We start from the raw sequence: 16230 nt of genomic DNA, 5'->3' as shown, positions 1-16230 counted from the left end.
GCACTACTCAGAAGTATTATTATCTAGTTTCACTTTGATCTGCCCAATGACCATTTCCTCCTTCAAATCCAGTTTCCTTTCCTTTGTGTTAATTTCCTTAAAATGTGGCTATTTCTTCACTATATATGTGTAAAATAAGAAAAGGAATCATACCAGTAGCATATATTTTGACTCTGCACCTTTGAAAATGTGAAGCAGAGAAATCATCTTATATATAGAGGCTGATTTCCTCATATTTTAAAATGAGGAAAAAGCTAGACTACATATTTCCCAAAGTATTTCACAATCCTTCTGAGTGTTAAAAGTTCTAAGCTTTTAAGTTGCTTGACACTGAGTGGTAACATGGGAAATCAATGGCTTCTCTTATGGCTCTGATGGTAAAGAATGTGCCTTCAATCAGGAGACCCGGGTTCAGTCCCTGGGTCAGGAAGATCCCTGGAGAATGGAATGGCAAACCACTCCACTATTCTTGCCTGGAAAATTCCATGCACAGAGGAGCCTGGTAGGCTACAGTCCATGGGATTGCAAAGTCAGACATGACTGAGTGACTAACACTTTCATTTCACTTTTTTCATGCACAAAATATCTCTGAATACCTACTTGTGCTCTCCTTTTCAGTTTGACTTTTCTTCGGAATTCGATATACCTCCTGCAAAAACACAAACCAAAAGAAGGGTTATTAGTGAAGAGTGGAAGTGATAACTGCGTTGATTTCACACTGGCAACAAAGAAACGGGGAGGAATAGTCTGATATTTAATTATTCTTCAAAAATTTACTTATATTTGGCTTTAAATAATAAATCCTGGTCCCTTAAAAAATATATATAACACAAATACATATTTCTTTTTAAACATCTACTAGGTTTGTATGACCTCATTAGCCAAGGAGCAGATTAAGTAACTAGGGCATTATTTCGGGCAGGAATACACCTCCTGAAAAGTCTTAATTTCCATAAGATTGTCTGCATATAAAATGAAGTCATCTATAGTTTCTTTTCTGAGAGTATTCATATGAACATTTCGAACATCTCACTTGCCATTGCTACTTACAGAAATAAAAGGTTAGTAATAATAACAGCTTCACATCTCAGAAAAATAACATGTGTAAAGATAATTCCTGATTTTCAGTGTATTTTCCTACAAATACAGAATCAATTTGACTAATGGCTAAATGTAATTTATTCTTACACTGCTGCTGTTATTTTTAAAAAGAAAAGTTTTAGATCATTGTGGCTCTTCAAATACCATCTCTATCAAGATTGTTCTTGAGAAATATAAACTAAGTCTTGAGGTAACTTTTCTTGCTGTATGAATCTAAAGCCTAGAAATGAATCTGTTTCCTGAAAATCTCTCACTGTTTTAAGTCCATCAAGCAGTTCTTGGACACATTCTTCCTTATCCAGTCACCTGGTTGAGTGGGCAAATAGCACAGCCACACATTCTCAATAGTACATCATATAAAACCCTTGCTTTAGAGTTTTTTTTTTTTTGAAATACTGACCACATACAATATGACCTGGTAATCCCATTTTTTAAGGAACTGTACTCCAAGGAAAATCTTTCTACGTGATTTTTGGTTCTAGCAACATCTGTGGAAAATGAAAATAACCCATATAACACACAACTGAGGAAAGGTCAAGATGTAACATTCAGTTGCCATTAAAAATGCCAAATGGGGACTATACACATACATGGCAATCTATATGAATATAGATTTTTAAAAGAACCCTTCAATAATACTCCATGCATGCTGATAAATTATCTAATATAAAGATGATGATATTATTAAATGTGCACTTATCCTGTGTGCCAGGTGTCATGCCAAGCATTTCAAATGCATAATCTTATTTAAGTTTCAAAACAACTCTCATAGGTTATCTCCATTTTACAAGTGAGAAAACTTACTTAAAAAGTTTAGCAACTGATGCTATCAGAGCACTTTTGCTCTGACTCCAGAGCACATCTGTTCAGATGACAAAGTGGCATTATTCTGGAAAGGAGTGCTATTTTGTGGATTTATGCACAAATGTAGTAAAAATCCACCATCCACCTAGCCTTTCCTATGTAGGATTTCCACTAGAGCTGCAATTCTCAATTCTGGGGGCATGCTTAGATCACTCCAGGAAACTTATAGATGTACTATCCCAAACAAACTGAACCTAAAATTCTGGGAATGAATCCCAGGCATCTGTATTTTTTAGAAGCTCCCCAGATGATTCTCAAGTCCAGAGGAGGTTAACAACCACTGAACTACTGGCTTCTCTTAATAGCCCTCACTCATTTCTTCCTCATAAGGGAGAATCTGACAAAAGAACTATGTTTACGTCCTCGGTTCAGCGCCATCTGGGCTCTTTCTCCTCTTGGACTGAGCCTGCCTATAAAGAGGACTCTCTACACTGTACACAATGTATAGGAAAGACTACGCATTCCAACCTATCCCCCCTTCCTTGACTAAATTACCTACTGCCAACAGGTCAGTGAGTGAGTCTAAACTGGGATGTTTTCTTCCAACAGTCTCAAGAAAGTACGCATGAGAAGTTTGTTGGCAAAGCACTCCAGCAAATTTTTTTTTTTAAACACATTTCAAATGAACGCACAGAATAGACTGTAGGAAAAGGATTAAAATTACAAAACAATACTTTGTAAGATTACTTTTTCTGGAAAGTATAAAAATTTAGCACTTAGACTATTCTTTAGCTAAACTAGACTTTGAGAACAAAATGCTTTACAATAAGAGTATAATTAAATTTTACCTTTTATTATATAGATATCAGATTATATATTCTGTAATAACAGATTTTTTTTTTACAACTAAGACTAGATTATTATTCCCTGTTATCAAGTACAGACAGAATTGTGTATTATGAATCAAACAAATCTTTCTTCCTAAATGATGGTAAAACCAAGAACAAAAAAGAAAAGACTCTGAGCAAGGTGCCATTTTTATTGATGGAAAGGCACACAAAAAGAAAATGTGAAAGCAAAATTATGAGATATGGAGACTAGAAGTTAAAAGTGACAACTTCAGGTAAAAGGAATTCTAGGAGAGAAGGAACTATTTTGAGAAATAATGAAGGTGATTTTTTTCAGAATTAAAGAAATATAAAATACTTCTGACTAAAAAGGCAAAGAACATCAAATGAAGCTGGGCAAGATTGAAGGCAGGAGAAGGGAACGACAGAGGATGAGACAGTTGGATAGCATCACCAACTCAATGGACATGAGTTTGAGCAAACTCCAGGAGATGGTGAAGGACACGGAGGCCCGGCGTGCTGCAGTCCATGGGGTCGCAAAGAGCCGGACACGACTGAGCGACTGAACAGCAACAAATCAAACAGGCAACAAAAAGATTATGACTTAGCAAGTCTGCATATGGGTTTATCGCTGCCTTCTCCCCCCAGTCTCATTCTGGCTCATATTAAGACAGGTAGAAAACTGCATCCATACAATGGAGCATTATTCAGCCATAAAATGGAATTAGCTACTGACACATGCTACAATGTGGATAAGGTCTGAAAACACTATGCTAGGTAAAAGCACTCAGACACAAAAAGCCACATATTTCATAATTCTATCTATCCTCTTTATCCAGAGATTGTGTATCTGCAAATTCACCAGCTCACTAACATTTATTTGTAATTCCGAAATCATCACGCTGAAAGAAAACTTCAACAACTCTTCCCCCCAAAAGATGAGTCAATTGGTGACATTTCTGTTACACTTTTTCCAAATAATTAACTGATAACATGATGCAACACTCTTACTCAAGAGTACATCAGAATCGTTTCAATACTTTCTCTGAAAATGCTTCTCATGTACTAGTATCCTTGTGTATTTCTTTTCCAACTTCTTCAATATTATTTTTACTGACGTCACCGCAAAATCTGACCTGCAGCTTGGTTCCTTAAGTTTCCCTTCAACCCCAGCTAAGAATGGCTTTTCACACTTTTAAAGGGAGAGAGAAAAAAGGGAAAGGGAAGAAAAATCCCTTTAAATTTAATCATGGATCACAGGTTGATCTCTGCAGCATTAAGGAAAAAAAGATACTTGAACAAAACACTAGGACGGTCATTTGTATGATTTAAGAACAGCTTCCCTGGTGGCTCAGATGGCAATGCAGGAGACTCGGGTTCAATGGCTGGGTCAGGAAGATTCCCTGGAGAAGGGAATGGCTACCCACTCCAGTATTCCTGCCTGAAGAATTCCATGGACAGAGGAGCCTGGTGGGCTACAGTCCACGGGGTCGAAAGGAGTTGGACACAACTAAGTGACAAACACTTTCACTTTGGGAATTATTAGCTACAAAAACAGAAACAGATTGAAGGAAATCTGAAAAGTATTCAGCAAAGGTATATAACATGAGTTGTCCAGGAAGACTATAGCAATCACTATTTTTGGATCAGAAAAAAGAGTGGAAAGAATACAGGATTGCAATCAGAAGACCTGAATTAATTTTCAACTGTTGCTTAAAGTTAAATTACAACCTCATGGGCATGTTCCTTTCCATTTTACAGTTGATAAAAATACCACCACTTACTTTACAGGGCTGGAAAGATTACATGACACTCAGTCTAGTATTTTCTGACCACCTATCAAATAAAATATACACTATGGATTCAAGAAGCAGTGTGGTACCATGGAAGAAGAAGGACCTTCATCATTCAAATATTTATGAAGTGCCAAACTACATACAACACTCTCTCAGTGCTCTGGGGAGACTCGAGTGACCACGACAGACACAGTCTGTGCCTCTGCACAATGTACAGTTATGAAATGTTATCTGCTGTGACTGGAAAGGATGTTATGAGAGCATAAAGAAAAGGCAGAATACTCTTATCTTTGAGAAAAAGGAATGACTTTCAGGGGAAAGGATGAAACTTAAGTGAGAAGAGGCATCTAAATAAAAGTATTCTCAGAAATGAGTCAAAGAGTGTTTGTGTGTGTACGTGTATGAACATTAGCAGCACTGTCCCACTGGAAGATCAGAAACACTTGAGTTGTGAATGTATAAATAAATAAGGACCAGATTATGCCATGGTATGCAAGCTTTGTTAAGAAAAATGGACTTAACTGTAACAATGTAATGAGGAACCATTTAAAAGTTTTCAATACAACTTTGACATGAATGCAGGTATATTTCCAAAATGATCACTCTGCAGACTGAATGTAGCACAGACTAGAGGGGCAGAGAATATCATCCACTATTCTTAAGTGGTAACATTATTACAACTATTACTACAAAGACACCATGATAAAAGTAACTCTTATTACAAGGATTAAAGAACAGTCTCTGCCCTTGATCTCATGGTCCTATGAGGAGAAACAGGCATCTAAGCAAGTAATTTTAGAAACCTGGTAAATCTGCTACCACTGTATACAAATACAGAAAAAGGAAGGCTGGATTAGAAAATCACCATCTGTTAAAAACCATAGTTGCATGAGATTCAGGTCAAGTCAATGGGTGGATAAATTTCACAAAAAACCAAGTATTTGTAATTTCTAAAGGTGCTCCTATATGACACTTTTTTAATACAGGGGAAAATAGTAACTTTACATTGGAGAATCCTAGGAGACACCACCTTAACTAAGTGATCAAAGTTGATAATGCCAGTAATGAGATAAATGAACCAAGCACAACTCCAGACAAAACCAAATTGAGGGGTATTCTAGAAAAATTTTAAAATATTCAAAAATATGAAATTTATAAAAGACAAAGATTGAGGAACTATTTCAGATTAAAGGATACTAAAGATATAAAAACTCAATGTAACACTTGATCTCAGGTTACACTCTGAATCACAAATTTTCTTATCTTTTTTCCTAAAGAGAACATTATGTGCACAACTGGCAAAATTTGAATGAGGCCTTTTTAAAAGATTGATAGTATTGTGTCACTGCAATTTGCTGATTTTGGTAGTACAATGAAGTTATACAGAAGAATATCCCTGTATTTGGGAAATAAACACTGAAAAATATCTAGGCACAGTGGGCGTCAGATCTGTTAACTTACTCTCTAAAAGTTAAAAAAAAAATAAGAGAAAATGATGAGGTAAATTTGGTAAAATGCTAACATTGGAGAATCTGAATGAAAGGTTTAGAGGAATGTTTTACTGTTTTTAACTACATTTGTCACTGGAATGTGTATTACATGAAGAATAAAGAATAGTATTCCTTCAGTTTTCCTATAAATCTTAAATTACATCAGAATTAAAAGAACATTAAGAAGGAAAATTTATATAGTCTCATTATGGTTATATATAAAACTGGATTATACCAACTTATCTGTACTTGAAAAACTTCTTAAGTTTCCGACTAACTTGATCATGGTCCTGAGGGAAAAACAACATTCATTACAGCTGTCTTCTAACCCAGAGATTCTATAATGTATATAATTTTCTTAAGATAAGTCCTACATCCAAATCACTCAAAGTAACTTATCCTAAACAGAGTCATGGCTTTTTTTAAAAAAAGTAACTGCACGGGCTATGGAAACACGATCATTATGTCTTTAGGGAAATAGAATTAAGAGCTCACATTAAAGAATAAACTGTCAAAATGACTTCATTCACAATCGGAATGTTTAGAGCAGCCAGATTCTGTATCATTTAGAGGAGGTGTTGGCAAACTTCTTCTGTGAAGAACAACATAGTAAATACTTTAGGCTTTGCTGGCCATCCAGTCTGGTGCAGCCAACTACTTAGCTCCACCAGCGCAGTGCAAAAGCAGCCACAGACAGCATGTAAATACATGAATGTGGCTTTGCTCTCCCTAAAACTTCATTCACAAGACAAAGCAGTGTGGCAGACTGGGCCAACCCATAATTTAGATAAATTATCTGATAATAAAAAACCCAGACTACTACTAAGCTTTAAACCATGCTTGTCTTTTATCAAGTCAGATATTTATTACAAAAATTCAACACAGTGGTATCCAAAATAGTGCTCTTTGGGGGCAATTCTGAATTGTAATGAAAAGGATAACTAATATTGATCCTTATGGATACAGAATAATCTTTACTAAGGATTTTGAAATTTATAGAAATTCAGGAAAAAAAAAAAGAAATTCAGGGCACATCATTTCATTTTGAAATGTTACACAGTAGATTTCACGTATAATATTAGTTAGGAACCAAAATTCCAAGCAGTGACAAAACTTTTTTTTGGCCGCAAGGCTAGTGGAATCTTAGTTCCTCGACTGGGGGTCAAACCAGGACCCTCGGTAGTAAAAGTACGGAGTCCTAATCACTGGACTGCCAGGGAATTCCCCCAAGCTCAAAACTTTTCAGTTGAGTAACTCTATATTATTTAAAACTTCTGTAGAGAGTTCGATGCTTAACTTTCTAGGAAAATAATGTTTAATTAAAGATGTTTTGAGGGACTTCCCTGGCAGTCCAGGGGTTAAGAATTTGCCTTCCAATGCAGAGGGTGTGGGCTGGATCCCTGGTCGGGAACTAAGATCCCACATGCCTCTCGGCCAGAAAACCAAAACTTAAAAGACAAATAAATAAAGATAATATTTTGAGATAAAGAAGAAAAAGATAATAAGGATGGTCCTCAAGAAAAGTTCACCTTATCACATATACAAAATGTTCCTTAAATCATCTAATCCAGAGGTAACTAACTACTCAAACTTCACCATAAGGAGACACACATCCTGTGACCTAAGTGTTCATAAAAGAGGCTCTGGAATCACTAGCCATCACAATCTCTCAGCTGTTTAACTGCAACTGCAACTGCCAAATGCACAGGAACCTTACCTCTTCTTCTCATGATCCAAGTGAATGAAGATTTTCCAGTCAAATTATAATTAATCATCACTTATAACCAGCTGTTTTGCCCTGTGAAGTCTAGGGTATATTTTCAGCACGAGGGGTGATGTACAACAATTCCTTTTACAAACAAACAGATGCACATGCCCCTGCTGAAAATGTCGCCCAGTTGATTTGCATGTGAAAATGAATATATGCTCATGTGTAGCAATGTGCTAAGTGATGTTTCTTGTTGAGGTCTACTTCAGGAGTCAAAAATGTGTAAGCCTTTTGTAACCAAGGCAGTGGTCCTGTGTATAGAGGTATAGAAAAAGTAGCTCACTTAATCCTTTCTCGCCAGGAGTCGGGATTTTCCCAGAACGACATCCATTGTCGGCAATGGACGCACCAAAATAACGCCGGCGCCAGTGAGTTAACCACCTCTGTCCTCTTTTCACCTATTTTATTTTTCATGCATCATCCAACTTCCCAACCATCTTCCTGTTTCTTCACAGAATGCACGCTAGGTTCTTGTGTGTCTTCAGCACGAAGTTGGAAATGGAGTTGAGAAAAGGAGACACATGGTCAGCTGGTGATGTTAACAAGCTCCGTGCTGCCCTGAGAAGCTGGATGGAAAGGTTCAGGTTACAAGGGGGGTCATCATCAGGCCTGAGAGGACAAAGAGTCATTCCCGAAGCTCCGCTCCCTTCCCTCCCACCCTCTTTCACTCCCTGCTGGTCCCTACGTCTGCCTTCACAGCTAAAGCAAGGGCTAAGAAATCTGAGGCAACCCCTTTGAGTTCTTCACTCCATCCAGTACGCAGACAGGCCAAGTGGAACACAGGTCCAGCAATGTTACAGAGGCCTGGGAAGGTCAAGGAAGCTTGGAGTGGCTAACATAACCAGTCTTAGGTCAAGGCTTTTTAGTGTAATCTTGGAATTAACACCAGCAACTAACACGTGCTTGGTAACAGGTGCTTTAAAAAGGTTGGTTGAACATTTTCTTTTCTGCCAACGTTTACTTGAACACATAGGTGGAAGTCAGACAGAAGTAGTTAACTCTTTCAATGCCGGGAATAGGATGGATATATACAAATCACATCAAGTCAAGGTGTTTCTCTAAAACATGTTCAAATTATGGGTCCCTAGCTAAAGTATATATATTTTAAGGACAACTATAATCAGTTTTGAAATTAGAACCATAGTAAATGTTAATCAGAATGACAGATGGATTAAGAACTCCAGTACCAATGCATAACAAAACATCACAGTTCAGTCAAGCAAAACATTTCTCAGTACTGCAATTCTAGATGGGTAATGATTCCAGAGCAAATTATAAAGTTTGAAGAAGGAAGATTTTATTTAATGACTTCCTTGATGCTAAGAATGGGATAAATCCAAAGTATGAAGGTGAAGAAGGATATACTTTAGGTACAAGTAAAATTCTAAATCTCAAGTCAAGAGGATCAATCCAGATAGTACTGTGCAACCATGCTGACCTTTCAGATGGAAGGACAATAAGCAGGGGAAGAAATAATTTGGCAGGACTCAAAAAAATTTATGTCTGGAGTATGAGTTTAAAGTACCAGTCACATCTGAGTTAAAGATATCCCAGAGAATAATTTATATCATTACAATTATAATTTTAAAAATTACCATAAAAAGAAACAAAATATTTATTTTAGATTTTAAGAAGAGATAGGTTTTAAAGAAATTAAGGTGATTATGTCTTTTTTAAAAAAAAATTACGTCAATCAGAGCCTTCTCAGGCAAAAGTGAACTGCTAGGTCTACCACCCCACTCTCACAAAGCTATGTCTGTCAGGGCTTTTCTATCTTCACCTGTGAGCCTGTCTCCATTTCCACCTTCTTTACTGAGTCAATCTTAATACAGGCTCTAATAGCAGTCTCCAAACACAGGAGGGACTTCTTCCAGAGACTCCTGTGCCCTCAACAAAGCAGGCCTTAAATAAAGGTTCACACATAGGACTGTCCCAGGAACTCTTTCGATTAACTGTAATTACAGTCCCTGTGTTCACACGCTGTATCATAAACAGACTAACTTTGAATCTTTCTTTTCGTATTTATAAAAGGTCAGATTTCATAAGGCTTAAGGCTGAGTTTATGCTGAACTGTAAGTGATCGAAGAGAGTAGCATGGGTAAGAGCTCAAATGGGTAAACGAGAGCTGAAACCACACCATACTTAAAGAAGGGTCTCAACACAGTAAATCACAAATGCAAAAATAAGCGCAGCGCACAAACAACCGACTGCTCGTCCTGCTCAGCGTGAGGCCAGCTCCCTACCGGCCCAATGGTGGGCGTAATGGGGGAGGTTTGCAGCCACAGAACTGGGAACTGAGAGGGTCAGGTGTCCAGTTTGCTACAAGTCTGTATTCCTGGCTTATCTGGTTGTTCACCTCTGGTAGAAGAAAGGAGGAACAGAAAGAGTGGCTAGGTAGTAACCTATTCCCACAGAGTCCACAAGAGATCCAAATCACTTACAATCAAAATTTACCACATCTCTCCTAGGCTCACTCTGTTATTCACTTCTGTTTTATCCAAGACCCAGACTGGGTTCTCTGCAAAGAAAACCCTGCACATCATGCTACATACTTGAACAAACAATTATATACATATTAGATGTAACAGTTCCAGAACTCTGTTTTTTTCTTTTGGCCAAAGAAACAGGCGTTTAAAACTAGGCCTAGTTCAGAAACAATAATAAAACTGATATGAATTAGCTCCATATAAAGTTGTTTTACTGGAACAAATAATTTGTTTAGTCATTTTTGATGAGAACTCGCTAGAGTACCTTGGCTTTCCAATTAATTTTATTTTAACTAATTTCTAGTTAATCCAAGAAATTAATTTCCAACTATTTTCAACATTCATTTTTTTCCTTACATAGACTCTTCAACTGTAGACTCACGTTTGTTACTCAAAGGATTTTTGTTTTTAATGTAAAGACCATTTGAATGACTAAGTTTACTATTGTGATATACTTTTGCAAGCAAGGAAAAAGGGGATATCTCTGTATTGGTTTGGCTGATATCTCTGGTCAAAGTTTAAAAGACATTATTTGTAGAAACACTTATAACTGGCTGACAGAGAGATAGCATTCCATTTTTCAAAAGTACATACAGCTAGAAAAGTAGGTAATTCAACTGAAAGTTTATGGAATTCTAAACCTGGGTAATTCAGGTTAAAATGAACAGAAATGTTCTCTTACCTTTAGGTCTTTCCAACTGTCCAGGAGCTTGGTGGCCAAATCACTTATATCTACTGTTTTGTCTGGCGGTTCCTGACTCCTCTCACTCTCCACATCAGATACACCCTCCTCTTCATCTTGGGATGGTGTTTCCTCAGCAATAGGTTCGTCGAGTTTTGTGCCACTGCCCTCTTTAGGCTCTATTTCAGTGTCAGCCTCCGGTTCAGACGTGGGGAGCTTACTGGCCTCCAGAGCAATTTCACTATCAACTTTAGTCTCGGGCAGCTGTTGTGTGAGTAGCTGTTGCGGCTGTAACTCTTCCTCTTCTTCTATGGGGACATTCTCTAACTGGTCAAGGTCCTCTTTGCCATCCTTGCCTTCTAGCTCACTGGTAGCATCAGAGATTGCACTGTCCATGCTATTTTCACTTATAATTTTAAGTCTGCGAAACATGAGCTTCTTGGGGGTGTCTGTGTCAGCTTCCGTGCTCAACTTGGTGGAAGGATCAGGTGTGTTGAGCGGTGTGTGAGCACGTGATGTATTTTCACTAGAATACCCATCTCCTTCACTCAGCTGAGGGATAGCAGTCTTGGTTTGAGACCAACGTTGAATAATAGGAAGTACTTTGCTTTCCTCCAACATATTTTTAGTAGGAATAGGTAAATGTTCCAGAGTCTTTATAATCTAATTAAACACAATAAAAAAATAATCACATTTACAGTTGACTTTTCATGAGACTCAGATCAACTCTGTAGAAACAGTGGTTTTTACTGTCTTATTAAATCAAGATCTAAGTCTTATAATCACAGACAGATTTAAATGTCATAACATTACAATCTTCTAGTATGGAAGGAAAGGTGTTTTATTTTTTAGTATTTTTCGGCTACACCATAAAGCATATGAGATCTGACCAGGGATCTCTAACCAGGGATCAAACCTGTGACCCTGCAGTGGAAGCTCAGAGTCTTAACCATTGAACTGCCAGTGAAGTCCTGAAAAAGTGTTTTAATAAGACTGACCAGCAAAAATATAATGTGGAGCAGGTGATTGCGCACATATTATTAGGACTAATTTGATTAATATCCTCCACCAGTAGTTCTCAAACCCAAATAGATTTTTTCTTTTTTTTTTTTTAATATCAACACTACTGGACCTCATCTTAGGTATGTTTTTCTAAAAAATTTCCCAAGTTGACTATGATAAAGGCTTGGGAACTATGCAACAAAAAATATACACTTAAATGTCTTATATACACACAAAAACACAGATATTACTTAACTTCCTTAGTCTTTGACAAATAGCTGTATAGCAAAGAGATTCTCTCTTCATTCCAAGATAATCATCCACCCCCAATCTCTGAAATTCAAGAATTCTTTCCAAAGTATTTCCCCACTGTATTTTTATAGAAACCCCAAGGCTTCCCCAATTCCTATTTATTGCTGAATGTCTTGAGAGAAGGATGGAGGCAAAGCAATCACTCAATTCACCACTCTCATATTTCTGTTTTTAAAAGTATATTATTAAATGATTTGGGGATTATATTAGAACTTATGATTAAAAAGAACTACATTTAAACCAGGTTAGAAAATATTGTGGAAAGGTATAAATATAACAAGTCTACTAATGCCATCAATGAACATTTATTTAGATCTTTAAAAACACTTAATTACTCCCAAAATGTTCTTACTCTTGTCATCAAAACTCAGCTCTTTACTAATTTTTTAGAACCCCAGAATTCAAATTCCATATAGCTTCCTAACTTTTAAAAACTATGGTTTTAGCAACACACTGGCTCTTTCAGGTAACAATGATGTTATTGTATCTTGCTCTTGCAGTTCCCAACTATGCAGTACTAAACTTTAAAAGACACCCTAGGGAAAACCACTGGGCAAACTCACTTCAAGGAAGGTGTGTGTAAAGTTACAGTTACAGAAATGATACTGAGATGATAAAGTTTATGCAATTATTTAATATGGGTGATAATTACAGAGCTAAATTCATTATCCACCAGGCTTCCCAGGTGGCTCAGTGGTAAAGAATTCACCAGTAATGTAGGAAACACGGGTGGTTTCAATACCAGGGTTGGAAAGACACCCTGGAGAAGGAAATCACAACCCACTCCAAAATTCTTGCCTGGGAAATTCCATGGACAAGAGGAGCCTGGAGAGCTACAGTTCATAGGGTCTCAATGAGTTGGACATGACTTAGGAACTAAACAACAACAAATTCATTATCACTGATATTATCACAATGCCCTCAACCTAAATAATAAATTTAGTTGTTTTAAGAAACAGCAGGTTGAACGTGAACTGACCTCTTCCTGAAGCTTCTGGTTACTTTCCCGGCCATCACCTAGTTCTGCCATCCAGATCCACAACAAAGACAGCCCGTGACGTTCCAGAAAGGACTTCAGACAAGACTGTGAGTGTGTGTTCTTCCATGGCGGAAGGGAAGCAGGATGCAGGGTATTGGGGGTTGGAGGAAGGAGACAAATGATACCAGACACAGCATTAAAAAGGGCCCATCGAGAGGACTGAAAAGTTAGTTTATATTCAAAAAGAAACCTAGAAATTCTGTTTTGATTAACTCAATCAGAATTGTGCAATTAATAAATGCTTTAGAGTAAGATTATAATCTCTTTTGATACCTGAAATGTCAACCTGGACTTTACTAAAGTTCAATTCTGCAGGATTAAGAAAAAAACTACATTCACCATTTTTACTAGAAAAACTAAAACTACATAAAAAAATTTATGATCCAACTTCTTACGCAATATTTAATAAACTGGAATAAATATATTCCTGTTAAAATTCCTTGCTTTGAGATCACGTGGTAAAAATGGCCTTGGCATGCTAATAATCAAGTGAGGAGGGGAGACCTCTATCAAGAACTATTACACACATACACAGAAAAAAAATCTCACCATATTCTTTGACTAGAGAGAAAACAGTATCTACTAATAGAGTAAATGATGCTGAACTCTTAAGACATTTTTAAGAGGACAAGTTTTCAATGTCATATAGAACTCACAAAACCATTCTAAAAATAAGAGTAACTCTTACTAGAATTGTTCCTTTTCATCATTCTGGATTGTAGTTTAAACGTCCCACCTCAAATTCAGAAATAAATTAATATCAAAGTGTTCACCTGTATGAGCTTGAGACAGGTAAGCTTCTGTTCCAAAGTTTCAATTCTAACCATTAGCCGGGATAAGCTGAGCACCTGGTTTTTATCAGAGAGACCCTCGCCATTCTCCATCAAAGCTTCTAGCTCCCCATCCACCTGCCACAGCAAGGGAAAAAATCTGGTTATAAGACAAGAACAACAAAAAAACTCCAACTAATCTAATAATCAATCTGAAAAGATGCTCAACCTCACCAGGAACAAGGAAAACACAATTAAGACCACAGTAAGAAACCATGTTATACCCACTGTAAGAAGTCTGGTAATATCAAGTCTAGGCAAAGACGTGGATCAAAATGAACTTTAAATTAAAAAAATTAACTTTTATAAACTAATAATGAAAACAAACTGGTATGATCAATTTGAAAAGCTTCATTCACTCATCAAATACTTATCAAGCACTTATATGTCAAGTACAGTTTTAGGTGCTGAAGACACTGCAAGAAAGCAAAACAAAAAAATCTGCCTTCACGGGAGGAAAAAAAATTGTATCAGGTGAAAAGTAGATCAGGAAAAAAATAAAGCATTAGCTTGAAAAATGAAAATATTTGTACCCCCTATGCCTAGCAGTTGCACACCTATGAATAAACCCAGAAGAACCTTCTGCACTTGTGCATCTGAGAATCAGAAGAATGTTCACTGAAAAGCCATTCATAAGAGCAAAACACTGCCAACAACCCAAATGCCCATGGCCAGGTTAGATAAACTGGCATGTTCACATACTGAAATATACCATAATGAAAGGAATCAAGTGCAGCCAAATGCAACACAATTTATCAATATTTGTAAATTCTTATTCTTTGTTAATACTTTAGTATTTTGGGATATGAACTATCTTTAGTGGGCCCAGGCACCATTTTTAATACATTCTGATAAAATATAATATACATATAGAAAAGTACTAGGTTGGTGCAAACATAATTGTGGTTTTGGATCACGAATTTTAAATCATTATAACTAGGCTCAAACATCTTAATTAATGAAAATAGGAACCATTACAATCAACACATCCTTGCCAACAAGAAATAAGTCTGTTTATTCCTATAGTGTAAAAGTCCATGCTGAAGGATTCGAAAAACTCTTGGAAAGCATTTTCTGCCTGATGCTGGTTGTGGAACCATTTTCCCTGCAAAAAGTTGCCAAGATGCTTGAAGGAGTGGTAGCTGCTTGACAAGAGGTCAGGTGAACATGGCAGATAAGGTAAAATTCCACAGCCCAGTTCATTCAACTTCTGAAGTGTTGGTTGTGCGACGTGCAGTTGGGCCTTGTCATGGAGAAGAATTGGGTCCTTTCTGTTGACAAATGCCGGCTGCAGGCGTTGCAGTTTTCAGGGCAACTCATTGACTTGCTGAGCATACTCCTGAGATAGAATAGTTTTGCCGGGATTCAGAAAACTGAAGTGGATCAGATCAGCAGCAGACCACCAAAGAGTGACCATGATCTTTTTTTGGTGCAAGTTTTGGCTTTGGGAAGTGCTTTGGGGCTTCTTCTCAGTCCAGCCACTGAGCTGGTATTTGCCGGTCATTGTAGAAAATTCACTCTTCGTTGCGTGTCACAATCTGACAGAGAAATAGTTCGTTGTTGCGTACAATAAGTGAAGATGACATTTCAAAATGACGATTTTGTTGATCTAGGGTCAGCTCATGAGGCATCCACTTATTGAGCTTTTTCACCTTTCCAATTTGCTTCAAATGCCAAATGGCTACGGAATGGTCAATGTTGAGTTCTTCAGCAACTTCTCGTGTAGTTGTAAGAGAATCAGCTTCGATGATTACTCTCAACTGATCCTTGTCAACTTCCACTGACCAGTCACTATGCTGCTCATTTTCAGGACTCTCGTCTCCTTTGCAAAACTTCTTGAACCATTACTGCACTGCTCATTAGCAGTTCCTTGGCCAAATGCGTTGCAAGTTGTCTCTACTGCTTTATGACCCATTCTGAACTTGGATTTAAAAAAAATTGGTTGAATTTGCTTTTTGTCTAAAATCATTTCCATAGTCTAAAATAAACAGCAAGCAATAAGTCATCAGCAAAAAAAAAAAAAGTGAGAAACGCTCATTAAAATGATGTATAACATAACCACATTTATTTAA

General features: G+C 37.1%; 1 protein-coding gene and 1 pseudogene across 2 annotated transcripts in view; both read right to left on the bottom strand.

The window, feature by feature from the left end:
• Window positions 1-16230, bottom strand: part of SETD2 (SET domain containing 2, histone lysine methyltransferase) — a 56219-nt gene that overhangs the window by 16838 nt on the left and 23151 nt on the right. Inside the window, exons 9-12 of one of the 2 annotated variants that reach the window (XM_065933836.1) lie at window positions 14102-14236; window positions 13269-13388; window positions 10976-11638; window positions 601-649 (exon numbers count right to left, since the gene is read on the bottom strand). In XM_065933836.1, the coding sequence (XP_065789908.1) occupies window positions 601-649; window positions 10976-11638; window positions 13269-13388; window positions 14102-14236 (967 nt within the window). Of the gene's footprint in view, window positions 1-600; window positions 650-8090; window positions 8208-10975; window positions 11639-13268; window positions 13389-14101; window positions 14237-16230 lie in introns of those variants that run through there. The other variant, XM_065933837.1, reaches the window with a different exon arrangement.
• On the bottom strand, window positions 15056-16133 carry LOC136167842 (histone-lysine N-methyltransferase SETMAR-like; annotated as a pseudogene).

Source organism: Muntiacus reevesi, chromosome 4 (assembly GCF_963930625.1).
Source record: "Muntiacus reevesi chromosome 4, mMunRee1.1, whole genome shotgun sequence".
NCBI classification, from domain to species: Eukaryota; Metazoa; Chordata; class Mammalia; order Artiodactyla; family Cervidae; genus Muntiacus; species Muntiacus reevesi.
Note: the sequence above shows the minus strand (reverse complement) of the source record. Positions and strands in the feature narration are given on the sequence as shown.